General features: G+C 39.8%; 1 protein-coding gene across 1 annotated transcript; it reads left to right on the top strand.

Moving 5' to 3' along the window:
* Positions 1 to 24,884, top strand: wdr36 (WD repeat domain 36). The gene is made up of 23 exons (XM_064309396.1): positions 1 to 350; positions 1,754 to 1,781; positions 2,415 to 2,515; positions 4,122 to 4,239; positions 4,887 to 5,019; positions 6,055 to 6,109; positions 7,248 to 7,380; positions 8,206 to 8,381; positions 9,150 to 9,270; positions 9,833 to 9,898; positions 12,388 to 12,471; positions 12,655 to 12,809; positions 13,034 to 13,148; positions 13,443 to 13,608; positions 14,226 to 14,334; positions 14,425 to 14,504; positions 15,067 to 15,174; positions 16,628 to 16,725; positions 18,713 to 18,855; positions 19,511 to 19,630; positions 19,876 to 19,957; positions 20,686 to 20,873; positions 24,432 to 24,884. The coding sequence occupies exons 1-23, from the start codon at positions 195 to 197 to the stop codon at positions 24,579 to 24,581; spliced, it is 2,685 nt and encodes an 894-aa protein (XP_064165466.1). The 5' UTR covers positions 1 to 194; the 3' UTR covers positions 24,582 to 24,884.
* The last annotated feature ends 2,615 nt before the right edge of the window (positions 24,885 to 27,499 follow it).

The following is a 27,499-nucleotide window of genomic DNA, read 5'->3' as shown; positions in this document are numbered from 1 at the left end:
ACCAATTGACAGGAAGCAACACGACTCGTGCAGTTGTCTCGCTGAACTGTATTGAGTTGACCAGTTGGCTAGGTAGTTAGCAAAACTAATATCTTCATAAATCGTGACGATTTAACACATTACATTCTTAAAACTATTCGAGCCAGTAGTTAGCTACGTATCTAATTTGCATAAGAAAACTACACAGACATACGATGTCTGCTGGTTATAAGAAAGGTAGTGCTATATTTTCTGGATTCAGGGCTCTAGGACTTTATTCAAACCATCTTTCACACGTGGTACGATACCATAAGAAACATCAAGAGTTCTACGTTGTAACGGCAGTGGGGAAATGCTTCCATACATACAATGTAAGTGCGTCACTTTAAAGAAAACATTGCAAAATGTATGCTAAATATATATTTGTTGAGCGTTAGCATGCATTGTTGATATAGCGAACATGCTAGTCTGACTGATGTCCGTCTGGCAAGCCAGTTGGGTAAATTTGAGTTAGAGTTAGTTAGCTAGAATAGTCTGATTTGAAAATGGTCAATTCGCAAAGTTAGCTAGTAAAGCAGCGATGGACGATGTCAAACTAGCAACCAGTGTAGTCGTATTTTGCTTTTCAGCTAATTTACTTAGCTAACTAGGGTTGTCTATTAACAGTCCTCCTTAGTGTAGGTATAACGTTATGCATTATACCAAGTTAGATTAACTACCTAATTGGCTATCTAACTTGATACGAGATCATGACAGTCAGTCAGTTAATCTAGCTAGTTGTGTTAGCACACTTGCTGAAAAATCGTTGATGCCATTTATGCGAACTCATTTGTATTCATATATTCAACGTCATAGGATGGCGCCCATGTAGTTTTGCGGGTCTCTCCGTCCAAGTCAAGTCATTCAAATTTATATAGCACTTTTTCTGACCGAGTCAGCATTAACAGACATTGACATGTACACACAGGTAGAGAAATACCCATGTGTACATATGAGTATAGTAAAAGAAAAAACACTTTATTGTGGTTTAAAATAAGTAATTTAGAAACATAAAAAGCAATTTATTGTGGTTTAAAATAAGTAATTAAGTAAAAGAGACATAGAGATAAATAATAATAATAATAATAATACAAATAAATTAAAACAAGAATGGAGTTTCCCTACAGTTGTGTTTATATTCATGCACAACTTTATTGACTGTATACCACAACAATATTAGCACGGCGCATAGGCAAAATATCCTTATTTGTTTGATTACAATTGTAGCACCTGGTGCCTTGTGTGAATTTCATGATAACATCCTGGGAGTCATTTTGTGGGTATCTTTTGGCCTCTGCTCATTCTTGTCAGTTGGCAGAGCTTTATACAAAATTATGTGCTGGACTGGAAGAATGAAACATTTTAACGTATTGGAGGCATTGTGGTATTCAGTGGTCACATTTGTAAACTGACTAAGTCATAGGACGTTTGAAAACGGTTGATAACAGGCATGGTGGCTGTATGTTTGAAGGGCACAAAGGGAGAGTAACTGTGTAAGTGAAATAAAAAAAAAAAAAATTTGTTTTACTACTAATCTTCTAACTAAAAAATTGACATAAAAATCAGATCATATTTTATCTTTGTCAGAATGTGTGATTAATAATTTTTGTGTTAATGAGTACTGTTTTCTTTCCTGTTTATTTAATTTTGTATGATGGCCTGTTTAATGTCAAAATAAAATGTCCATGTTTGATCTGAAAATGTGATGGCCTACTTTTTCTTTATCGTGTTACAGGTCAAGAAACTTGGGATTGTGGCTGTCAGTAAGTGGCAATCAATGTTACATTACATTCATTAAACAGGAGCTCTTTTTCAGAGAAACCTACAATTAAGTGAATATAAGTGCATCCATCTGAATTATGTGAGCAGCAGTATCAGATGTGGCCAGTTCCAGAACAGCAGTGTTTTATGCAACATATGAGTACTGAATGGAAGCAACGCCAGCGAAGAACCATAATAGGAAGCATAGATTCATACAGCTACTGTTTATATTTGCTGATGAAGCATTTTCAGTGATTTGTTATGGCTCAAGAAATATAACAAAATGTATCCTTTGTAATTTAACTGAGGGGCCTATGTCAGACGTAGGTGAAACCACAGTGACAAGTGTTTAATTGCACTTGGCCTTTTACTTGCTCTGGTAACCCGTGTAGTTTGTTGTGATTTCACTGACCTATTGTTTTAGCTTGATCTAACCAGTGGATCTATTCATCTTATCTGGTCGTCCTATTGCCAACATTGCACAATTTAATACTTATAGCACCCTACTATATAAAAAGTGTGATTTTGTTATTATTATTATTATTATTATTATTTATTTATTTGTTGTGTATTTTTTGACATGCATAGATCAAAATAAATATTTGCTGATGCCAAAAATACTTTTTTGTTTTTAGGCAATGCGCTTCCTGAAGACATTGCTTACTTGGCTGCAGATCGAATGCTGGTCTTTGTTGCACATGGAGCTAGGGTAACTGCATTTGCAAAGAATAAAGAGGTAAATCCAAAGATACTTTTATAAGGATGTGGCTCATACACATTTTGTGAACAGTATTTTATTTTATTCAGCAATTGTCATAGTCTCCAAATGTACATAATCATGGGTCATAGTTTGCATAAATGAAGGGGCGATATAGCTCAGGAGGTAAGACCGATTGTCTGGCAGTTGGAGGGTTGCCGGTTCAAACCCCGCCCTGGGCATGTTGAAGTGTCCTTGAGCAAGACACCTAACCCCTAACCTCTAACTGCTCTGGCGAATGAGAGGCATCAATTGTAAAGCGCTTTGGATAAAAGCGCTATATAAATGCAGTCCATTTACCATTTACCATGTGCCATTACCATGTTTTGATGATAAATGTAACATCACTGCTATTTTATCTTCCAAAATAAAATAATTATTTAAATTCTGAGTTGCATGTAACATTGATTCGGGTACACACGATCTTATTTGGGCTTTGGTCTTGTCTTGGATATACTCATGGCATTAGAAAAACCCAAAGGATTGTGCCTCTTCAAACCCTGTAACAAGTCTGACTTTGATTGCCCTTGTCTTTTCCATCCTGTTCCGTAGCTAACATAACAGATAGCATTACCTTTATATTTGGTATACACTTCTGCATATCTTGGCTGGGTCTGACTTCCTTCCATTAAAATTATAGGCAAAAATGAATAAAAGTTCAGAAAACATGGAGGGATTCAAGTGACACAGGTTTCTGCCTCTGTTAGGAAAGCTGACATGTGATGGCTATTGGGATCTCTAATTATGAGTGGTTCAGGAATGGATCAACACTTGCCATTATTCATCTTGAACAAAACAAAAAGTATCTGAAATGCTTACAGTTAGCAGCCCCACTGAGTGGAATTGATTATAAAAAAGTAATGTTACTAGAAATTCTACAGAGATCCGTATTGAATTCATTGGAAAATATTTAATGCACCCACCAAATTTTTCATAACACATAAAAATAAATAAATAATTTGGTAAAATTAAATATTTATATGACTTTATTTGCCATAAATGTTTTTGGTTCTTGCTGAACTTTCTGCAGCATGCAAGTAGTTTTTTGCCCTCAGCGATGTTTGGTGAAACTTAATCCATAATGGATGAAGCATAATCCATTGCAACCAGTTACTTCCTCAGTGTCAATTACACATTATATTTTGCTAAACATCCATGTTAAAAGTTAAGTAGTTTCAGAATCCCCATTCATTGCAAATGGAAATAAGGTGCCCAATGTGTACTGCTAGTAAACTTCCCTTTGTAGAACTTCATTTATAAATCATGTTCTGTATGGCTTACATTTTCTATTCATTTGGCTTGCCATTGGGTGAGATTATTTTCAGTGGTCTTGATGCTTGAAGCACGATGACAAAGATTTGGTTGGAACTGAAACATTTGTGTCATATCAAGTCGTATACATATTTTATATCATTGAGTGTGTACTGTATTTATATTTTGATTCTTTGTTAAGTCAACCCATGAAACAAATAACGTGGAACAATTTTGTTGTCAGTAGTATGAAGGGTTTTTCTTAATAAAGAGTGCTGAGCAAGGCAGCACCTGTGAAGTGCAATGTGTAACGTAATCCCTGTTTAATCTTCAGGCTGTGCACACGTACGTTGGTCATGAAGCAGACGTTCATCTGTTGCTGCCATTTGGGGATCATGTGATCTCAGTGGACCGGGACAACACAGTCATCATTTGGGATGTTGACTCTGAAGGTTAGAGAGACTTGTTGCAGTGTTTGATTTGATAACATGCATGAGCCTACACAGGTGTAGTTATTTTCTCACTGCCAATGGTGTTTTGCAATTGCAATTTAAAACTGAAGTAAAAGTTAAAAAAAAAAAACATTGGCTATCATAATAAAATAGCAATGACAGCTAGCTTGACCTACGGTGGTCCCTGTTCAGAACAGTGATAGACATGGAATTGTTTTCCCCCTTGCTGGTTCTGCCTACTTGCCTATGATGTTTTACTGCCTGTCTCTGTGCCAGTACCTGGCTGTAGTCCAAGCCCGTCGCACTAGGATGTCCAAGCTTATCACCAGCTCTGTCTGATGGACTATTTAAATCATTGCGTTTTCTCAGAAAGAAAAACAACATATTTTTTCCGAAGAGAAAAACGTTAGCTGATCCAAAATATGATGAATCACTTTGATAATTAAGCTTGGTTGACGTGAATGTGTAATGAAGAATAATCGATCATCGATTCATCGTTAACATCCTTATTTGGTCGGTTAAAATATTGCTGTGCATGTTATTAAACAGTTTGTCCATTCATTTAACTGGGTCACACCTGCTTTTAAATGCTGGTAAGCTTCTTCTCACTTCCATCTTAATCAAATTGGAAATATCTTTCTTCACAGAGGAATACCTGCAGATTACATTTGACAAAACAACATTTGAAGTGTCTGCCATAATGCACCCAAGCACCTACCTCAACAAAATCCTCCTGGGTAGCAGCCAAGGAGGGCTTCAGCTGTGGAACATCAAGTCAAAGTAAGATATTCTGTCATTTTGTTTCGTTGTGTGTAATGGCGTGGTTCATGCTCGACAGCTTTTCATTCTGCAAACTTTTTAATTTGTTTTTCAACATGACTATAACAAGTTTGGAGCTGTTATTTGTACACACACATACACAGACGCATTGTTTTTTTGGGGGTAATGTTACAATTCCATGACGTAGCACACAGGCACTTACTTAGCGAAAGCAATAAAGGGTGTGACTTACCTCAGCTGTGGACAGCAAGTGTTAGGAAGTGGAAAGGAAGATCTTGGGTAGGGATGGGTGTCATTTAGATTTTAACGATACTGATGCTAAAACGATATTTTTAAAACTGTACCAGTGCCTAAAAGGTGCCTCAATGAACTTCTTTATAATAGAGCCAACAACAACATTGAATGTCCTTTTTGTTACAAAGGCAAATAAATTGATAAATGTAATTGTTTAAATGATGCTTTATACTTATAATTGGTCTTATAATAAGTTTCGCTTTTGGCATTTACTGAGTTTAACATTCGCTAGCTTGCTAACAGTACCTGCCATCACTGACCGAGTTGACAGAGTGAGTGTAACGTTAGCTCGTGAAGGCGCGTGGCATCGAAACGAGACACCTAAATGTGTTGTGATTCTGTCCGGTAGGTACTGGTCGTATGGGGATTGGCACCATAGTGGAAATGGGTTTCGGTACCCAACCCTAATCTTGGGTGATGGTAGTGGTTGCCATTTTTAAAACAAAGTTTCCACGCCGCGTTCTGGTATTGTGTACGGGCCACCCCAGTGCCGACTCTCCGGCATCCCCGGAGGGCAATGCGCAGTGGGCTCTAGCTGTAGATAGGATGGTATACAGCTTATGTATTTTGTTAAAAAAGAAAAAAAAGTACAGCACTCGTATGTTGTTCTTTACTTTCTGTTACTGATGTGCTTATGCAGTGTTTTAGGCTTTTTAAAGAATTGGACAGTTAAGGAATGTATTTTTTAATGTGATACAATAATTTCCTATGCGGTACTTTATTATTTTTTTTTATTTTCAGTAAACTCTTATACAGCTTCAGTGGATGGGGATCTGGTGTAACTGCACTGCAACAGGTAAGGAAGGTTACTCTTAAAAAGAAATAAAGGTGACTAAAGCAGTAAAATCTAAACCTTTTCTTTTTACTTCTTTTCTTTGTCTGTGTTTGTACCACACTTGTGTGAAATATGTACTTGGAAATACTTTATCCTTTTAGGTTGTGTTTACACCGCCTGGTAAAAGAGGTATCAGATATGGGTCACGTTTAAAAGTAGAAAAAATAAAATAGGATATCGGCAAAAAATTGGAACGGGGCATCAAGACCTGAGGTGTAAACGTAGCCTTAGAAACCAGTAAAACAGATGCATATTGCAGAAAAATATCATAAAAGTAAAACAAAAAAAAACTTATATGATATAACTTTTTGGCAGGTAATGTGTTTCTTTGATCCTTATCAAAGAACTGCTGGAGAGATTCTGCTAGCATCTAATGAATGAATGTGTATATTATAGGGGTCTGTTTGACATGTATAAATATGTGGGCTGTGATTTGACAGCTATGCTAGTAAAACCCACAGGATCCAAATTACAGATGAAGTATTTCATCACCATGAAGTTCAGGTACAGTTTTTGACATTAGACAAGAATAGGCTCTGTAGGCTACTTCACTCTAAATAAACATTATTCTGTATTGGCATTTGAAAGCACTTTGGTGTGAGCCTGAAGAAAGAGGAAGGGAGTGTCTTGTTTCATAACGAGAATTAATCATATCCAGGTTGTGAAAGCTAAGTAGTGCCTTAGTCTGTAAAGGTCATGTTATTTGAAGTTTCCCACATTCATACTTGAGGTTTGACCACCTTATCCATTATCAGCTCTCTTTTCTATGACATACTTAGGAGTTGTCCATTTGGCAAACTTCCCAATCCCAGTCAGTTTACAGAGCAGTATATTTCGTTTATTTAATGATGGCGTCAATCGCTATGGCGCTATGTCCAGAAATGCAGCGACCTTTAGTGTTACGTTGCTGGTGGGAAGGTCAGACAGCTAGCATTACTAGAGTGCAGGGGTGTAAGGATGCATGAGTAGTATAGATTAACATTTTATATGTTTACAATATCTACCTCCTTTATATCTGTTTTATATGTTTACAATATCTACCTCCTTTATATCTGTTTTATATGTTTACAATATCTACCTCCTTTGTGTGGATTTTTAGACCCCAGCTGTGGATGTGGTTGGCGTGGGATTGACATCTGGTCACATCATCATACACAATATCAAGTATGATGAGTCACTGATGAAATTCCAGCAAGACTGGGGGCCCGTCACTGCTATATCTTTCCGAACAGGTGAATCCACATTTCTATGGCTACGTGGGTGTAGGGCTGGGCAATATATCAATATTATATCGATATCGTGATATGAGACTACATATCGTCTGAGATTTTGTATATCGTAATATCGTGATATGGCATAAGTGTTGTCTTTTCCTGGTTTTAAAGGCAGCATTACAGTAAAGTGATGTAATTTTCTGAACTTACCTGACTGTTGTTCTAGCTAGCTGTATTATTTGCCTTTACCCACTTAGTTATTACATAGGCATTACTGATGATTATTTATCAAAAATCTCATTGTGTAATTTTGTGAAAGTACCAATAGTCATCCCCACAATATTATCACAATATCGATATCGAGGTATTTGGTCAAAAATATTATGATATTTGATTTTGTCCATATCGCCCAGCCCTTCGTGGGTTTATGATATTCATCTGAAGAGGCTATATGGAATTTTGTTGTGCAACTAAGTTGTAGCTCCGTCTACCATTGTCTCTAAAGTGAATGTGCAGTCCTGCTGAGAACCATGTTTAATTACAGGTAAAACATGCGGCAATGCATTTTTGAGTATCTAAAAAAAATAAATAATAATAAGTTAGATAGGTTTCTGTGTGGTGGACATTTGTGGCAGTCTTAAAATTCCTTACCTTGTTCTAACATTGCAGTTTTCACCATTTCGATACCTGTTCTCTGGAACATGTTCAACAATCACAAGTCAGAAGAACTCTGGCGAGGACTCTGTTTCTGCTTTTGGCAGCTGTAGACTATATAGTGGCTGTGGAATCATCACTGTCATAACCAGAACATTGTGTAATGTCTGTGTGTTATTACTCTACAAGACGGACATCCGATTATGGCTGTCGGCAGCCCTCTTGGGCACATTGGACTGTGGGACCTGGAAGACAAGAAGCTGATTGGTCAGATGAGAGATGCCCACAGCACAGCCATTGCTGGTCTGACTTTCTTACACTCCGAGCCTCTCCTCATCACCAATGGGGCTGACAACGCCATTCGGGTTTGTGTCCAACAGCATCTCAAGCTGATGTCGTTCTCCATCTAGATAAGGGTTCCAGCTCATTCTCCTTTTTTGATATGATTATTGTTTATGTCAGTCTGGTGTTTGTCCTGGCAACACCACATTAGAAATGCTTTTATTTTGTAGTAATGAAGCGGTACTTATTGGGCTCTCAGATGTTTAGTTGGAAAAGTGTTTGCTGTTGGTGTTAGAGCCTAATGGAGCCTAATATTAGAGATTAAAGTTAGCCACCCAAGGCAGGGTGGCCCGATATCTCTGTTTACTGCAGAATTACTGGTTCAACAATGGGGCAGGTTTCTGTAGACTGCAAGTTGTCTTCAGTGGGAGTCTTTCATCCTGTCTGTAATGCTGTGTCGACTTCTGTATGGAAAGTGGCTTGTGAGTGAGTGCATTCAACAGCTGTGCAATTTGTGTGGGTACAGCACAGCAGTGACTAGATGAAGAACTCTCAATTACAAATTAGGCATTTGAAAAACATCTTAAAAGATTGATTTTAAAAAAAATCATAAATTATTTATTGATGCAGCAGATGATGTTTTTATCACAGTGTAGCAATAGGATGGGCACAAACTGAACACAGGTGCCGAGAATACACAGGCTTGTAGAGTTAGCCATGGATTTCATCCTTTTGATATGTGAACAGTGTATTCATGAACAACTGTAATGCGGTGCAGCATGGCTTACCTCTAAGAACAGTGTATGATGTAATGATAAGCCTTAAGTCTGTTGTTATCATGGTTGAAACAGGTGTGGATATTCGATGCTCCAGGCGGTGGTGGGCGTTTGCTTCGGTGCCGAATGGGACATAGTGCCCCACCCACAAAAATTCAACACCACGGACAGAACGGACAGCAGATTCTCAGTGCAGGTGAGTGGCTGGAGATTTTTCCACTGTGTCCTAGTGGGAAAGAGTCACATTAAACCCCCCGGTCATCGAAAATGATAAGCCAATTACCTCAAGTTCTAACACTGTCACCTGCTGTATTCAATGTGGTTATTCGGACCACGGACGTGTGGCAGTAGAATATAGTGACGTGCTTTATCATTGTTTTTGTCTTTGGAAAGTAGCCTTCAAGCCTGAAAAGTGCTGTTGTATCACCTGCACAAAAATGATAAATAATAAAATGGTGTGCAGCAGGGTTAGGCTAATAAAATGGATTGAAACCGATTATGTGAAAATGGGTTTGAACTTTTAATTGTGATCAATTTGTTAACAGTATCCTTTGTCATTTGCTTAATGATGCTTGGTGTAACGTTGTCGAGCTGTGTGCATAAATCCATAGATTTGTTTTAATCATCACACAAGCACTTTAAAATGAAAGGTGCAGTTGATGGAACAAATCTGACAAAGCAATTCAGTATTTGCCTTATTGCCATTGTCTCTCAACTTGGATGTGGTGTTTGTGCTTCTTTTTTCTACCCTCACATAGGCCAAGATGGAACATTACAGTCTTTCTCCACTGTTCATGAGAGGTTCAGTAAGAGCTTGGGACACGGTGAGTTTCTTGTGTAGATCACTGGAGCATTCAAGCTTTCATGCAGAAATAATCTATTTAGGCTGAACTATTTGTGAGTGGCATAAGTGACTATAGGGGACAAGAGCCCATTAAAATGGAATAAAGTCTGCACAACTTAATCTTGGTTGCTGACAGAAGTGCACAGTCATTCATATTAGTGGGATTTAGTCATGCAAACCATGCCAAAAAAAGAAAATCACTGCAGTGAAGTGAGAAAAACTTAATATACGCACGTCCCACTGGCATGGCCAGAATGAGACAGTAAAAAAATATGTAGAATACCCACGCACTAGCAAAGCTCTATGTGGTTTATTCAAGATGCAGCGTTTCGACCAACTGGGTCTCAGGCTTTGGTTGAAATGTTGCATCTTGAATAAACTACAAGGGAGCATTTGCTAGTGCGGGTATTCTATGTATTTTTACACTGTAGTACAGTGCCTAGCCCTCCAAATCAGAGGCACTAATACTGTCATTTGTCTGGCTTAAGATTGGAGTGTTTGTTGATTTTTAAAGCAGTATAGAAATTATAGACGAATTACAGAAGTAACGGTAAGCCAAGGTCCACAAATACAATTCTGGAGTTGTATTTTCCAGTTGTTATTGAGTTGGGGCTTGGCTGCATTGTCTGCCACTGCTGGGTCAAACTGGAGAAAGAGTTAAGATGAACCGACCCCAGGAAAGTAAAATCCCAGCATAGCTGGTGATTTCTGGAAGAGAGTGAAGGATGAGCCTTGGCTTATCTGCAGTGCAGGTTTCCAGGTTTCACACTGAGAGGCCATCTGGCCCAGCTGGGGCTGAACTAGAAGCCATGTATACATCGCTCATTATCATGTCTTGTCTTGCAAAGCCTTATATATCAAAAGAGGTCGAATAGTTGAATAGTTCTGAGATGAAAGTGGTGTAATCACCCATCGTAAAGGCTTTTTGACCGAACAATTTTTTTTCCACTTCTTGAAAATTCTAGCATTCATTTAGTTGTTCAAACAATGGAGTGAAATGCTGTATATTTACAGTTATGCCTCATGATTGACCGCATACAGCAGGTCACTCTTTCTTCTTACTCAGTTTATTGTTTGTGTATGCATTTGTTTAAATACACTGCCTTATTTGAATACTTATCTGCATGAAGCAGTCGGTGGTGTTCCCACCATGAGTGTGGCTCTGTTGTGCACAGCACCTGTTGCCATAACAGAATGTCCACTGACAGCCATATTTCAGGGCAGGAGCCGTGTAACTACAGTGGTTCTCAGCTGGGAATGTGCGCTATGAACGCGAAAGGCAAAAATACACCAATTCAAAAATTCCAAGCAGATTAGAGAAAAGAAATGGGCACTTATCAGTGAAAATTAACAGTGATGGTTACATCACAGCTTCCATGGCTTGGACAGACTTACTGGGTATCTGTCTAGCTAGCTGAGTAAATAGAATCAGAGGCTAACTCATATTCAGAAGGAAAGATCTACAAAGTTATGGGAAATTGAATAATGATTGAGCTCTAACTGAAACAAAATCATGTGTAGATCACATATCACGCGTAAATTACTACAAATGATGACCTCCATCTGTACATTAATGACAAGGTCTTGCTCCACAATGGAAAACGTGAAACTAAATCATCAACCTGTGCGGGAAATGCCAAAGCCATTTTTGAATTCTTATTTTTTTTATTACTTTTAGGAAAGATGGTCATGCAATGTTTAATTTGCTTGTTTGAAGATTTTCATTTCAGTAAACGTATCCAAAAGGATGTGTATATTATTTGGTTCCAATTCAATGATTTGTGGATAACTGGTATTTGTTGAACGAAGGTAGCAATACATTTTTATTAGTTTTTTTATTTATTTGATTATAAATCAACTATGTATGTGTTATATGTATTGTGTGCTGCTATGCATGTTAAATTATTGTCTGTTTGTACTTTAAAAAAACTCTGAAATGTGGATTTTTTGGGCCCTGTAAACCCTCCCTGCTGGCTTCATGCCAGTCTTTGATTTTTGGGGAATTGATGCTTCCGAGAAATCTCCGTGACATTAATATGAGGGAAAACTTAGATCCAGTTATGCAAAATGCATAATGCAGCTGGAATTTTGTCCTTCATGTTTTCGTGTTTTGCATCCTGTGCTAAATCTTACCGATAACAATCAACAGAGCTGTATGGCACATCACTGTTATCTCAAGTGTGAATCACATTCATAGGAAATCCCATCGCATTTCTGAGGTTTTATTGCTTTAGAATATTTCCATTCTGTTTGGTTGTTAGTTTTTACATATTACAGTTTCAAGTAAATCCTAATTGGCTGCTGCAACATAATTTAGCCATGTTTATGTTTTGTGAACTGGAAGATGAAATTGTGTTGAAAGAATTTTTATTTATTTTTGAATAGTATTATGAACAGGGAGGCATGGCAAGGTTATATCGACATGGAAAGAAGGTGTTGCTAATGTATGTTGAATATTTTTGTGAACAGGTTCAATAAACAAGAAGAAGTCCAAAAAGAAGGGGTTAAAGTACGATGCATTGAAACTTCCTGCTATTACCACCTTTGCATCAGGTAGGAGTGTGAGTTTATCTGCAGTACTGGTGTCAGAGAAAACACTGATTTGTGAAACATGATATTCATATTGCCAAAAAGCAAAACCTACGGTACAAAGTATGTAGAAAGGAGATTGTTTATAAGTTTTTCTCTTGTTTTATGTGTGTGAATAAAAAAATAACCGTACATGATTTCATGTAGAAACTGCCCGTCAGAGTGACTGGGATGGCATCGTTGCCTGTCACCGTGGTTACGTCACTGCCACCTCTTGGAACTATCAGAAGACCTCCATGGGTGCCCACAAGCTGGAGCCAGAACGATTCGGAAAGAACCGTGCACTCAACGTCCACGCAACGGTCAGTGTGCTGGACCAAAGTCTCAGTTTCTGCTTTGTTGGGCAAAATAGGAACTGGTAAAATGTATGAATGGATTTTTAACATACATACAAAAACATGACTGGCATGTCGTGTATGTTACTTCGGCTTTTAAGATACATTCTGCTGTTTATGCTGGGTGTCGGCTGTTTTGAACACTGTTCCATTTCTTATATCAAGTATAATGAGAGCAGTTTTCTCCTCAGGCTGTGGATATCACATCGTGTGGGAATTTCGTGGTGGTTGCGCTCTCATCTGGACACATTGATGTGTACAACATGCAGTCTGGCTTCCACAGAGGTCACTATGGTCAGGACAAAGGTGAGTTCCTTTAAAGCTAGAGGGGCGATGAATACCCTAGTCCAGTAGCTGTAATTATTTTCCCTCATTTCTTGCAGTGTTGCTATCTGTTAACGCCTGGTCTTCACTCATACAGATGCTAAATGGGAATAGCCTGCTTAATTGAAGTTTGAATGGCGTGTTGGCTCGTGGCTAGTAAAACAATGTTACATTAGAGCATGAGTGAACTGAATGGCTGTCCATACAATATGCACCTCTCCCCGCAAACCTAAAGAAGGGTTTGTCCCCATCCCTGACCTTACCCCTGTCTCGCAGCCCACGACGGGCCAGTGCGTGGTGTAGCCGTGGACGGACTCAACCAGCTGACTGTAAGCGTTGGCGCCGACAAGCTGCTGAAGGTGTGGAAGTTTAAATCCAAGGAGCTGGTTCACTCGGCTGTTCTGAGCGCCTCTCCCGCAGCCAGCCTCCTGCATCGGGACAGGTGAGTGAACGTTGGAGTCTGGAAAAAAGCGACTGGGATTGGGGGGCTAAGTCACAGAAAGCCAAAGCTATCTCAACTTTCTTGGACCTCAATTTTTTAAATGTATTTTAAAGTGAAAACAAAAAAAGCAACAGACCCTGCTGTCCTTCATGAGCATCATTGGCCACCAGACCTGGGTCAAATACGTATTTGATTTTGATTCAGATACTTTTCTGTGCTTTATTGAGCTTGCCTGGTGTAATCGTGCCTGCCAATATGACCAGAAGGTGAGGTTTGCTCTTTTTGAGAGTATTTAATTGGTTACAATATCAGATCAGTAAAGCGTAGAAAAGTGTTTGAATCCAGAACAAATACGTATTTGACCCAGGTCTGTTGGCCACCCCTAGTCTGGGATTTATATTCAAGACATATTTTCCATTTGTAACTTTTCATGTATGCTAACTTATACAAATTGTATTTGTCATTATTTTGCCTTTAAGGGACTTTGTGATGCCCATGTATATAAAATGTGCTACAATAATGCATAAACATTATTAATATCTTTATTAATAATAACATAAAGCAATGGTATAGCATATCTTTCTTATGTAAATGGTAATATGCTGTACTCCTTACAGTGGTATGCTGGCCATCTCTTTGGATGACTTTACGATCAACATCTTGGACATGGAGACGAGGAGGGTTGTTCGAAAGTTTTGTGGTCATCGGGGCCAGATCAATGACATGGTGAGGATTGAGTCAGGCCGGCTTATCGGTATATATTCATGCAGATTCATAGTCCATTATTATTTCTGGTTTTTCCTCTTTTTTGTAAAGACTTTCAGCCCTGATGGCCGCTGGTTGATAACTGCCGCTATGGACTGCACCATTAGGACTTGGGACCTCCCCACTGGCTGGTAAGAACTAATATGTACTTTCTGTGGAACAAGTTCAACCCCTTAGAGAATCCCCTTTCGGTCAGTGTAGTTGCATGGGGAGGTTTGTCAACAGGAAAAACTGTTTGCTCTCCGGGTCAAAGTCCGAGTCTTTGAAGAGTCATGGGTGTGTGCTGCATTCGAGAGATCCCCTAAACAGAGTTATGCATGTATGAGGCCACAGACCCTATGCAGATAACGCCCTTCTGTCCTCATCACTAGATAGCCGTGCGAGACAAGGAAGTGGCCGAGATGTGATAAGTTCAGAACATGACCTGATAAGAACGCCACAATTATTCCCACATTGACTGCATTCTGACTTTTACCAGAATGATTTTTTTTATTTTTGATGATGACGTTTGTGTAGAGATTAAAACTTCATTTCAGACGTCAAGGGAAGGTCAAGCGTAGTTTGACTATACTAGTTAAATTTGTCATTCTTTAATTTGGAAAAAGACGCTTGGCCTTCGACGGAATCCCCCCCATGCATCTGCTGCGAGACGGCCCTCTCTTTCCCCTCAATCTGCCCTCAATCTCGTTTCAGCCTGGTGGACTGCTTCTTGGTAGATGCTGCAGTCATCAGTGTCACCATGTCTCCCACTGGGGATTTTCTGGCCTCCTCGCATGTAGACAGTCTCGGAATATACTTATGGTAAGAGTCACGCTACCGTCAATATCCAGGATAGCTTATGACACTGTAATGAGTGAGTCTGTGCCCGGGAGCGTCTGTATCCTTAAATGCCATTAAGGGTCCATTCGCTAACGCTCCCTGTTGGACACCCTCCCTCATTACTGTTGGTTTTCAGGACGCTGTGTGTGCATGTGCACGAGAGAGAGAGACAAAGGGAGAGAGAATTTGCTGTGAAATGAGAGGTTCTGTTTGGCCCTTCTGAAATCTGTAATATTGGATGACCTTTGTAGATGGAAAAATGAGAAATGAATCTCTGCACAGTACAGCTGTTGAAATTGGGTTCAGGAAGTCCAGCACTGAATAATTTATAAACTGTGGCCAAGTGAATGCATTGCTGTAAAACAAAATATTGCTTGCACTTTACTAGGCTAGTTAAACTAATAAATAAAGCATATGTGCGTGCATATTTTTCTGAGCCCATTAATTCTTTATTATGTAAAGGCAGATGAATTGGATGGAAAAGTTCATTGAGGCAGATTTGTCTACACTAAGCATAAAGGACATTGTGCAACTCAGTAGGACAGAAGATTTTATTTTTGCACTTTATTTATTGTTTTGTTATTTTTTTTCCCATCATAAGCTTGTGTTTATTGTCTCATGCATGTACAAAGTGCCATAGTTTCTGTTAACAGTTGTCATTGTAGGTTTATTTATGAATTATTTACTGTTACTATTTGCATTTTTGTTTCTATTCTTGTTAATTTGATTTTCTTCACAGATTTCACCACAAAGCCAAGTACAGAAAAGACTTAACAATAAAAATGAATTGGAGGATAGGTCTTCATGGCCATGGAGGTCACAACCTGAAACACAGGCAGCTCTCAAACAGAGATACTGAAGTTCCTGTCTCCTTTTTTGATGGCTTTTGTCTTTGGCTTTCCTGGCAGGATTTTTATTGGGGAAGTGATGACTTCCATATAGCGTACACTCATATAGCGTACACTCTCCATGCTCATAAGGCTCTGCACAACTTTATTAGCACATGCACACTGCCTGCATCAGTCATGCAGTCCTGCATAACCCTCTGAGGGAATAACCTCTGTGAGCAGCTTGTGACGTGCTCAGAACACACTGGAAGCACATGTGCTAGTGGAAAGTTGTGGCAATGTATCTGGAAAATGTTTATGCAGCCAGTCAGTCCGGTCAGGTCTAGCATACCTGAAATATGGATGCTGGACCTCAGTTGGATGTGTATTTGAAATGTGCTGCTTCCTGACAATTTAATACTAGGCATGTTACATACTGGAAATCACACGAAAGAAGATTGTGTGTTCTGTATATCGGTCACAGTAAAATGGTTGAAGCAGTTTAAACATTTCAGCCAGGTTTGATTAAGGCTGAGGATGTTTGGCCACGTCCTGGTGTCTGTTAAGAATGTTCAGTCACTGCGATGCATTTTTACACTGTGTTGCAGGTCCAACAACACGCTGTGCTCCATGGTGTCTCTCCGGCCCCTGCCATCTGACTACGAGCCCACGGTGGTTACGCTGCCAGGTTCCTGCCCTGTAGAAGGTACCACCAGCCACTGCTGTCATAAGTGCTCATGCCAGTGCTTGCCAATCGCATATGCACATGCACTGGCATTCTTAACAGTCTTACTTAACAGTGGCAATACTGCGTGTTAAAAGTGTTTGAGTGTTTGTTGCAATCTCAACACTTTAGTTTCCGGATCACTTAGAAGGCAGGGTGTGGGTGGGTCCAAATGCTTAGGTAAAAAATACATTTTTTAATGAATGTTTTATTTCTGTACATTAACATAACTTGTCCTCTGTGTCAGTGCCCACATAACAGCCCATCTATATGTGGTTTAATATACCAGATGTAGTCCACGTGTGCACATACGGCCAGATTAGTTTTAGTCTTTCGCGACTAGTTTTGGGTGCAGATATAACACATTCTGCCCCAGAAACATGTAATTTGTGTATCAAACAGGACCTTGACACACAGTATGCATGTCATCTACATAAGTCATCGCAAGATCCACTTCTCTCCTATGCATTTAAGGGAGGATCACACAAACAACTGGAGGAGATATTATAATGTGGCTGATTATGTATTCTGTTGAATTTACTAAAGGTCACGCAATTATACAAGGGTTGTTTTTTTGCTGAGATCTGGCGTAAATTAAGGCACAAGCAAGATGGAGACAGGTATAGGCATTGAAGATGCAATGAGTAAACCTTTACAGGAATCACACTATTTTAACTACCCAAGCAAGAAATCATGAAACGGTATAGATTAAGTGGCCACACAATAGTTAAGTGGGTGATTGTCACAGAAATATTGGCTAAAGTCACAGAACAGTCATCACAAATTTGTTAAAAATCATAGAAAACTAATAAAAGTGGCAGATAAAAGAGGCCATAGTGTAAAATAAAATTTTTATTTTTTAAATTAAACCAATAGATCTCACGCACAGCAGTGGGAAATGATTGAATTAACCGGTGGAACTGTTGCAACAGTAACAAGAGCTTGAAGTTTCAAAAAATCAGTGGGCGCTTAGCTGTAATAAATAAAATATGAGTAAATGCATTGATAGGATGCTGCATTAAATTGCTTTTGTCTATTACAGAAAGAGCATGCTTTTGCCTTTAACAAAACATTTTTAGAAACAGAGCATGCTCAAATTGCATTACTTAAATAATAAAAGTTAGATTTGGTACGTATTAGTAGCCTACATTGCGAGGTCTGAGTCCTTGATGGAGAGCCTTTTGTCACTGACTTCAGCAACTGACTGCAGACTGCGTTATAATTACCATCCAAAACTTCTGAAAAATCATTAAAAGCACCAAAGATGAGGAAAGAGACGGAACTGCCAAAAAAAGAGACAAAAAGCATGGAATCAGTGACAACTGTGTCTTCTGCAGGAAAACGCCTGGCCATAGAATTAACTACTCTTCTGGGAGAAATAAACGATGATGTTTTGTCCTGCACTGACCGTAGTGCTGGATACGCTCTTATGTTGCACCAGAGGATACTTCAATTTCCCCACGTCCAATAAAGATATTGAATTCGCTGAACAGTTTTTGGAACTGCACATTTTAAGCTCTGCTACTCTGATTGCACAATCAGCTGTGGCCTCACTAAATAAGGTGGTAATTGGCCCATCAGGCCACATTTTACACTGTAAGTTATGTCCTTTTTTTCAAGTTATTTATCACCATCGTTTTCATTTCACAAGAAAGTGTGAAGTTGTGGTTTACCCCAAATATCTGCGGCCCATTTTTGTGATAAACAATGTCTTGTATCAAGCTAATATTTACTGTTTTGGAAGTACATCTGTTTTAAGTTCCAGTGCACTAAGGAAAGCGATTCCTGAACTCCAGCCTGTTCCACTTAGGCTGCTCAATCAGCCCCTTCACATCTCCCAAACTGCTGTTCTGTGTATCGATGATATGGAAAAGCTGTGGCTGTTTGCTTCTGTGGAGTAGATTAAAAAAGAAGTGCTGCACTGTTGCCATGCGCAGAGATAAGTGAAGACTCTGGTGTTTGTGTGCAGATGATGAAGATGATGAGGAGGACTCGCCCAGCGAAGAGATGATCGAATACATATCTCCAGAACAGCTTGATGAACGTTTGGTGACACTGTCTCTACTGCCTGACTCCAGATGGAAGAACCTGCTCCACCTGGACATCATCAAGGTGTGTGACTGACTGAGAATCAGTACAACTGTAATTTTCTAGTATGTCCACCAATTGTAGACAAGTAAATAACGGACTCCTTTCAAAATAGTGTAAATGGTGCCATCCTGTGGACATTTGAGATATTGTGCCCTCATCTTACACTAAATGCATGTTGAGGATTCACACTTTAGCATGATATGACAATTGCTCATTTCTATTCAGTGCATAATTGCAGTAAATGTTGTGATTTTATTGCAGTTTTCTTTTTTTTTAATCAAAGCCATCTGAGCTCAAATCATAGGTGTAGGTTCGGTGTCTGCCATCCTGCCACAAATCGACATGCTGTATCAGACAGCTTTTACATGCCAATTAATTCCAGTATTGTTTAGATTCAGAAAACTGAGGAGCTTGATTTGTCATTTTCGTACACACAGTTTACTTAATAAATTGACGCCGGAATGGAACACTTTCCCTCAGGCACATCTTCAAGTACTTACTGCGATTTACCAGAAATTCTCATTTTGAAAAGTCTAAAACATGTTAACATAAAATTCTGTGATTCACTAGTAATATTCCAGCTAAAAACACTGGTTTCATTTCACAGGCACTTTGTACTAAACAAGCATTGTTTCAGTATGTTCCTTTGCAGTGAGCAGTTGTGTTGTTTCCATAGAAACGGAATAAGCCGAAGCAGCCCCCCAAAGTGGCCAAGGCCGCCCCCTTTTTCATCCCCACAGTGGCCGGTCTGGTGCCACAGTTTGCCGTCTCCGAGGGTAACAGTGCGGAAGACCAGGTGAGAACTCTCAGTTTGACTCGGCATCAGTTTGTTTGGTGAGACCAAGGCCCTGCTTGGAACAGTCTGCATGTGGCACTTTGAAGGTCACCAGACATTCAAGAGGTATCATTTTTATCGGACCCCATGATTTCCAGCTCTAACATAATGCAAGATCTACTGTAAATAACGCAGAGTATTTATTGACATACCTAAGGCGCATTTGTGTGGATGAAAAAGTCATTGATTTCTCTTTCACTTTGTAGTCGAAAGTTGTGAATTTTGGAGTGCTGGCACAAAAATCAAGTTTCTATGTCAAGCTTGAGGAGGCGTGTATCAGCAACGACTGTAAGTAACTGGTATTTTACTGCATTTATTTGATACACCCGATTTACTACATTTATTTGATTATAAAAATGTAAATGTGTTTGTGACACTCAGTCACATAATTGCTGAGGGGGTGTCTTCATTTTGTAGGCAGTGTTAGTGGAGCTGTTAGGGGACATGTGCAGCTGAAGCACTGCTTCTCTGTGAGGCGATGCGCTCTATGGACCAAAATCAAATTCTGACCTTGTCAGTGCCTACTGGCTGAGAGTCTAGAGTAGCAATGCAGGATTGGCCATAGTGTCCCTGGGAAGAGTGTGCTTTATTCTGCAGGGAATTCTGTGCCTCATTGGGCAACAGCGACCCCTCTGGTTTATCTGGAACGTGCAGTCTTAAGACCTCCAATCCTGCAGAATAGTGGCTGCATGGGTCAGCTGGGGGACCGCAGGGTGAAAACAAGCAGTGGCTGGTTACCAGTGTTTTGGAGTCGCGTGATGTGCTAGCAGGTGTCAGTCATTGTCCAGTTCATGCTGAATCAAAATTTGTGATGAAAGAAAAGTGTTAAATCATATCACTTACACATCATTAATGAGGTTTCCATAGGACAGCGTTTTTCTGTTTTACTCCTTCCAACCTGAGGTGCGTGATTTCAGTTTCTGTTCTATTCGAGCTGTTAATTGTGTTTTGCAGAGCTGTTTGCTGAGTATGCATCTCTATTAGACAGCCCCTGATGGTTGCCTTCTTTGTTTCAGACGCAGCCCCCGTGCAGCTGCTGAAGGAGATGGGCCCCTCGGCCATTGACTCAGAGCTGCGGGGCCTGGCTCCTGATGTGGGCGGGGCTGTGGAAGTAATGCAGAGCTTCCTGAGGATGGTGGGCAGCATGCTGGACTCTAAGCGGGACTTTGATCTGGCGCAGGCCTACCTGGCTCTCTTCCTCAAGGTACTGATTTGTGAATTCAGTATGGAAATGTTAGCATGTGAGGAGCTTCCAGCTGGAGCTGTCCATAGAGTTTATTAGGGGCCACTTTTGTATTTGTTAATTTTTTTTCACTGTTATTATTTTTCCACCATTGGCAGCCCCTAGAACCTATTGGTGGTTTTTTGTGAAATTTGGCACATAGATAGAGGACAGTCCAAGGTATCACCTCACTATATTTGGGGTGGTCAGTTCATTGGCTCCTCTAGCGCCACTAACAGGCCAGAATTGGACTTAAACTTTTGGCTGCTACTTTTCAACCGTTTGGCCTCGAGCCATCAGTTCAACGCAGCCACCCCTGTCAATTTCTGCCATATTGGCTTTTTCGCCATTTTTTAAAATGGAGAAAACATTTTAAACAACTCCTCCTGACCAGATCCCCACACAATTTGGCTGTACCCTAAGAGTTTTACAGCTCATCTGGTAGTGCTCTATAGTGCCACACGTGCACTTTTCAAATGGCCAAATCTCTTATCCTGTTTTGCTTGTATAGATAAAACATGGCTTGTTTTCTTCCTCTTGGGAAAAAAAAAGAAACTTTTCCTTGGCACCATTCTGGTGAATAATCACAAACGGGTAGTGAGGTGTAATTCCTGCACGCTTGTTAGTATCACAGTTAAATTTCAAATATATCTTTGGCTAGACCCTTGGTGCACAGACAGAACTGGGCAAACTCAGTAGTGCCATCTAGTTGCTAAAACCCAATTAGCCGTATGTCTGGCTCCATCGATCCTGCATCAGTGAAACCTGAAAAAAATGAGCATGTCAGAGCCTGGATAGCAAAAGTATGTTGAAGGTGCCATTATACCCAGTGAGTATACGTTTTGGCCGTCATAGTTCTTGGCCCTTTCATTGCTGTTTACTGCTATATTTTATTTTTCTGGCATGTTATGTTCTTTGTACGTCGGTAAACCCTTGATAAAATTCACCACAGTGAATTTACAGAAGTAACCAGGAGGTGGCAGTGGAACAAAAGTGTACTGTTGGCCTTGTAGTTGCCATCAGATTTGTTAGTATTCAGTGCTTTGCGTAAGGGTACAGCATAAAGGTTTCAGAGTTAGGCATGTGTTGCACGTTTATGCATCAAAAATGGTTATTACTGGCAGTTTTAGGAAAGCCTTTTCTGTTAGGAATTGGATTCAAATGTCCTGCTGGAACTAAGAATGCAATACAACAAAGAAATAGCTTTTCTTTTAAACTGAATGAGCTCATAAAACTCATTTCAATCTAAGAATGGAAAAATAAATTTTAATTAAGGACCTGTGGGGTTTCTGGAATCCATGCCATCTTTACCATTATCATTGTTTTTATGGAGGCAGATGGAGTGGCTAAATGCAGTCTATGCGGTGAGCACACTCCAGTGCGACTGCAAGGGGAGATTGATGTGAGATGCTATAGTAAGTCAGCAGAAGATGGGGCCTACTTAATCCTGATGTGGGTAGAAAGCACAGGATATCAGTTATTGCTCAGGTCCTGAAAGATTGTTAATGGCTCTGCTGTGCACATTCGTTTAAATAAAATGGGAAGGCTAAGGTATTCAGCTATGAACAGGTGGGAGGAGTCAATATATGCATAGTAAATGTATGAGGCAGAGAGGCACACGCCAGGGAGAGACCGCTTGATTACACGAGAAAGGAAGAACTGGGCACAGATCCGTCCTTCTGTTGAAGAGCTTGGCTTCACTCGAGAGCCCATCCTACTCCTGCCGCCAGCTCCTCCCCCTGGAATATTCCTGCGCTTCTGTCGTGTCTCCCTGCCCTCGTTGGACCCCTCATCCTTTCAAATACTATGCCGCGGGGCATGTTCTCTCTCCCACGAGCGAAGCATTGCCTGAATCGCCTCAGTAAAATATCCATGTGTAGAAATATACCAAATTAAAAAGAAAAAATGTATTCTGTGTGAATCGTTCTGGATAAGAGTGTCTGTTAAATATCAAAATGAAATATGTGGAACGCTCACGTTCACTTTGCACATACACATTTCCTTCACTGGTTCCCAGGCGGAGCCACTGCGCGCTTAAGAAGTCCAAAGCTATTCCGCATCTGTCTTCAGTTCATCGTGTCCTCAGCGCGAGCCGTCCTTATCCTTTTACATCATCATGCGGCGCCTCCCATTTCTGACCCTGTGCCTTACATTCCAACTGTTAATGAGTATTCAGCTGGAGGCTCATTTGCAGGTTGTGCTGTGGCTCACAGTTCTGACATGCTGCTCTGCTCTAAGGATGTCTGCAGTGCCTGTAATTAATTAATCAGCTGCTGTGTAACCATGAAAGTGGGCAAGGTGTGGCTGACATTATAAATAATGAACTTACGCTGCCAAAATCTCTCCCCGAATTAATTTGAAAACGATACCGTTGCAATTGATTTGCGTCAGTTCATTTCATATTCATTTCCCCCTCCGATCTCAGAATGCTGAGGCAGCACCTGCTTACATTACGAAAAGCTGTGATAGGTCTGATAAAGTTAATGTGGTATAATTACCATTTATTTGCCGGATTAATTAACAGTACTGATTACCAAATAAAACATTCTAAATTAATGCCAATTGAAATATTGTAGTTAATCTTCACACTCTTCACGTAGTCTTTACTTTTTCTCTTGACTTTTTATTTTATGGCCTAACCAGGATTTTTAAAGCACATGTCCTAAGGAAAGGATTCAATGCATACATTTTGATGACTTTATTTGTAACATTGCAGCACTTTTAAAATGTTCACTTGCAGTGTTTCAGGAGAACATTTTTATCTGCCATTGTTCAGTATCAATATTTTATTGCACTCAGAATAAAAACAGGCTTGTCATGTTGCATCGTTGCTCTATGTTGGTGAAGTTTAATTCCTACAAATGTTGTGACAGCATGAAGTACACTGACTGAAATAACAATTGTTTTAAGATCAAAGATCTCACAAATAGAATTCATTTGAATATATTTTTAGGTAGTCACTCAGAACCGCATAGCTGTATTCCACACATATCTGGTACAGTAAACATTGTGGAGAAGCATCATACTGAAAGCGAATTAGTTCAGTGTTAGAACCGCTGTTGGGGAAAGGAAGGAACTGCTGTGTTTACCAAAGATATGACCATGGGAAAGTCTGTGTATATAAAATAACACTAATTATTACACTGTAGTAAAGCAAAATTTCCTTCAGAGGACCTTTTCTGTTTTTAATGGCCCCAGTAAACAGATTTTAATTTACAAGACCAGTTTTCATGCTGGGGCTGGTCTGTCTGTGCAGTTCAATGTTGAAGCCTCAGGAAAGCTTGCCTTAAAAGCTCTACTTGCGTGCAATCTGAGTTTAACGTCGCCAGAAATAACAGACCAAGCTTTCCTGCCATTCGCTTACAGCCAGCACTGCTTAATAGGCATACAGAAGCTGCACTCTTGTAAAGTGAACATAAGCGATTCAAGGGCTCAAACCCTAGCATGACCGCACCAGACCTTCACCGTCCATTTGAAAACATGCTGTCAGCACTATGTGCTTCCTTTGTTCTGAGATGTTGCCTTTTTCTCTCTCTACAGCTGCACCTGCGGATGATCTCCCAGGAACCAGAGCTCATGGGAGAGGCGTGGAAAGTGTCTGAGAGGCTGAAGGAGACGTGGACCAACATGCAGACGATGTTCAATCAGAGCTTGTGCTTGCTGGCGTACACAAAAAGTGCATTATTATGATATATTCCTTTTTCATGTGCTGTGTTATTATCACAAAGTATGCTATGATAAGTAGGCCAAGCCACCAAGTTGGATGGTTTTACATGACATTTTTATGTTTGCGCACACACACAGCAAATAATTTGAATAAGGAATGCTTGTGGCCAGGCTGTCATTGATGAACATACTTCATCTCTGTGTGATTGTGGGTTTAAACCTTTCTAGATTATGATTGTTTCTATTGTGTTGTCATCGTTCTCTGTAACGGTTGTCAATGATCTGTGTGGCATTTGTTCATTTTATGAAAAACTTAATCTCAAATGAGTTACATCTCAACTGTTTTTTGTTTGTCACACTGTACACAGCTCGTCCTCCCAATGACATTCGCGGCTTTCTTCTCTGTTGAGCTTCGCAGCAGTTATCAGTTATCGGACTGCAGTTCAAGTTTTGCCTTCAACCCAGACAGCTTGGTTGACAGGATTCTTAAGTAGACATCACCGCGATTGTTCTCATCCCTCTCACTTGTAATGATGGTTTCCGTTTGCTGTCTTTGTGCGCCCGTCTGTCTGTCTTGCTGGCATGAGTGGGTGAGATTTCCGTAACAGTAGGGGGCAAGGAAAATGGACAGAACCAAGTTTGGCAGTTTTCAAACCAGGCTTTACAGCAACATTTCCTCCCAATAGTAGAAATATAACAACAGCAAACACAGGGTGCCGTTTAATTCAGCTTGGTAAAGCCATGTGTCTGGTCTCCACACTTGATATGTGAAGGTAAACGGCGTAAAATGCACTGCTGGGGAAAGAAACACTCTTCTTGATACGCTATTTTTGATACTTGCTTTTTGAATTGCACCCTTTAAAAGATCAGCTCCTAGACAGAGGTTCACACAAGGATACGATTCTGTTCCCGCTCTGACACCTCTGTGCCTTACACGTATTCTTCTCAACAATAAGAATGCAGTCAAACAACAGTGTTGAAATTTTAAAAAGTATCATTTCTGTGAGTCATAATTTATATCACAGATCTTAATGTGTATTTGAAAAACAGACATATTGTGATGGTAGGTGTACAGCAGACTTCCATTTGTTGACCTTGAGAAGCTTCACGCAGTGCTGAGAAACAGATTATTTAATACTGTTGCATTCATCAGAAGATTCAGAAATGTACAATTTTGAGATAAATTCTTGTTACATTATTGTTGCATATTTGTTGTGACTAATGTCTTGACGGGGCATCGAGATAGAGAGGCAATGGAGTGAAAGGCTAACGTGCCAATATACAGGGGACATGACATGTTGCGGATGTATTTGGCCTAGTTCCCTGGCACAGTGCTGTTTTTTGGCTCCTGGTAGGCTGTGAGCTAACGTCCTCAAGCCCACCTTTGCTCAGACGCTTTTCTGTCGTTGGTAGTATCTTTGAAAAGCTTATCTTGATAAAAATATGAAAAAATAAGGACCTTTACTCACTATTTGGAATACTGTATATGCTATGCAAAACTCACCTTATCCTTTCAATCTAATCTGATCAGATGATGATGGTGTAGTTGTAATTGTGTGTTGTGTGAGTACATGATCATCTCCCACGCTATACCTTGGACCAGAGGAATATCAAACAAACCTGCTCAGAATTGAAGGCAATTTCCATTGTTCCCATCTCTAAAAGTATTCCTCAAAAAACAAAATTTTTATGTCAGCATGTTTAAATGGTCTACACACAGAAGTTCATATTTTAATATCCAGAAGTAAATGGTGAACACTTTTGATATAAAAGGAGGGGATCTTCAGCAGTGGATTGGGTTCCAGGAGGGAAGCCATGTCAGGGCAAACAAAGAGAATGCTTCAGCTGCTAGCTGCTTTCTTGCAGCATCTGCTCTCCCTCCTGAAGACTGTGAGCCACTGCTTGAGAGAGCCATCATTGTGTAATCCCTGAAAGGATTCTCAAGACTATCTCCCATTTGTTTCTCTGAAAACAGTTCATGGGTGGTGCAGTCTATTTATAATCTCCATACGAGAGTCTTGTAAAAGCTGTAAACAAAGCTGTGGAAACAGGCCTGACATTAGAAGGTGCAAATGCTGGTAAATTAATGTGAATATTATTTATGAGGATTATTTTAAGCACCACTGGAAAAATTGTCTTACTATGACCTCACTTTTTCTTCGCTGTTCAATGTCATATTTTCACTGGGGCCCAGTACAGGAAGGCTTACCGGACAAGTATTGAACAGATGGGTTCTCTGTTCACATGCAGTGCGGGAATTGCCAATCATGCAGTGCACAGGTCTGATAGATTCCTGTTCATGAGGGGTATTGTTGAAACCATCTTGATTGAATTTATCAACTTGAAATAGCCAATAAATGTATATTTTTTGTTCACTCTTTCAAATGACTGTGCCTGAACTGTTCTGCAGAAAGTGGGCATATTACATGCCTACTCTGTTTTCTGGTGGGACAATACTGTACCTTGAAGGCAGTATAAATACTGAAACCTTACACTCACACTCCATGTCAACTGGGAATACACAATTTTAAGGGAATAATTTCTCATTTATTTGAGTTGTTGGTTAGAAGGGGGTCACGGGATCTTGAGGGGACTGAATGTCCCAAGTCTCGTACATACACCTTGGTGTTAAGCCATATAGTTTACACAATCCTTAAACTCTCCAAAGATGGCATTGGACAAAGTGTATTATGAATTTATAAGTGGTAAGTTTCCTTTTTTAGTTGGAAAAAAAAAGCCTTTCTTCTGCATTACATTTTGCAGTTAAGGAGCACTAGAAAATCAGCTTTAATGTGCCCTGGAAATATAGGCTTTACCGTTTCAGAATGTATTATCCTAGTGGGATTATCCTTTCACTGCGTTCTGGTCACAAGGTCATGATGCATTTCTGTCCGTTGTATGCATAGGCTGTTGAGTCTGCTGCTTATGTAACAAAGGAAATA

This window comes from Anguilla rostrata, chromosome 14 (assembly GCF_018555375.3).
Source record: "Anguilla rostrata isolate EN2019 chromosome 14, ASM1855537v3, whole genome shotgun sequence".
In the NCBI taxonomy this organism is placed as follows: domain Eukaryota; kingdom Metazoa; phylum Chordata; class Actinopteri; order Anguilliformes; family Anguillidae; genus Anguilla; species Anguilla rostrata.
This window is presented reverse-complemented; position numbering and strand designations above follow the sequence as displayed.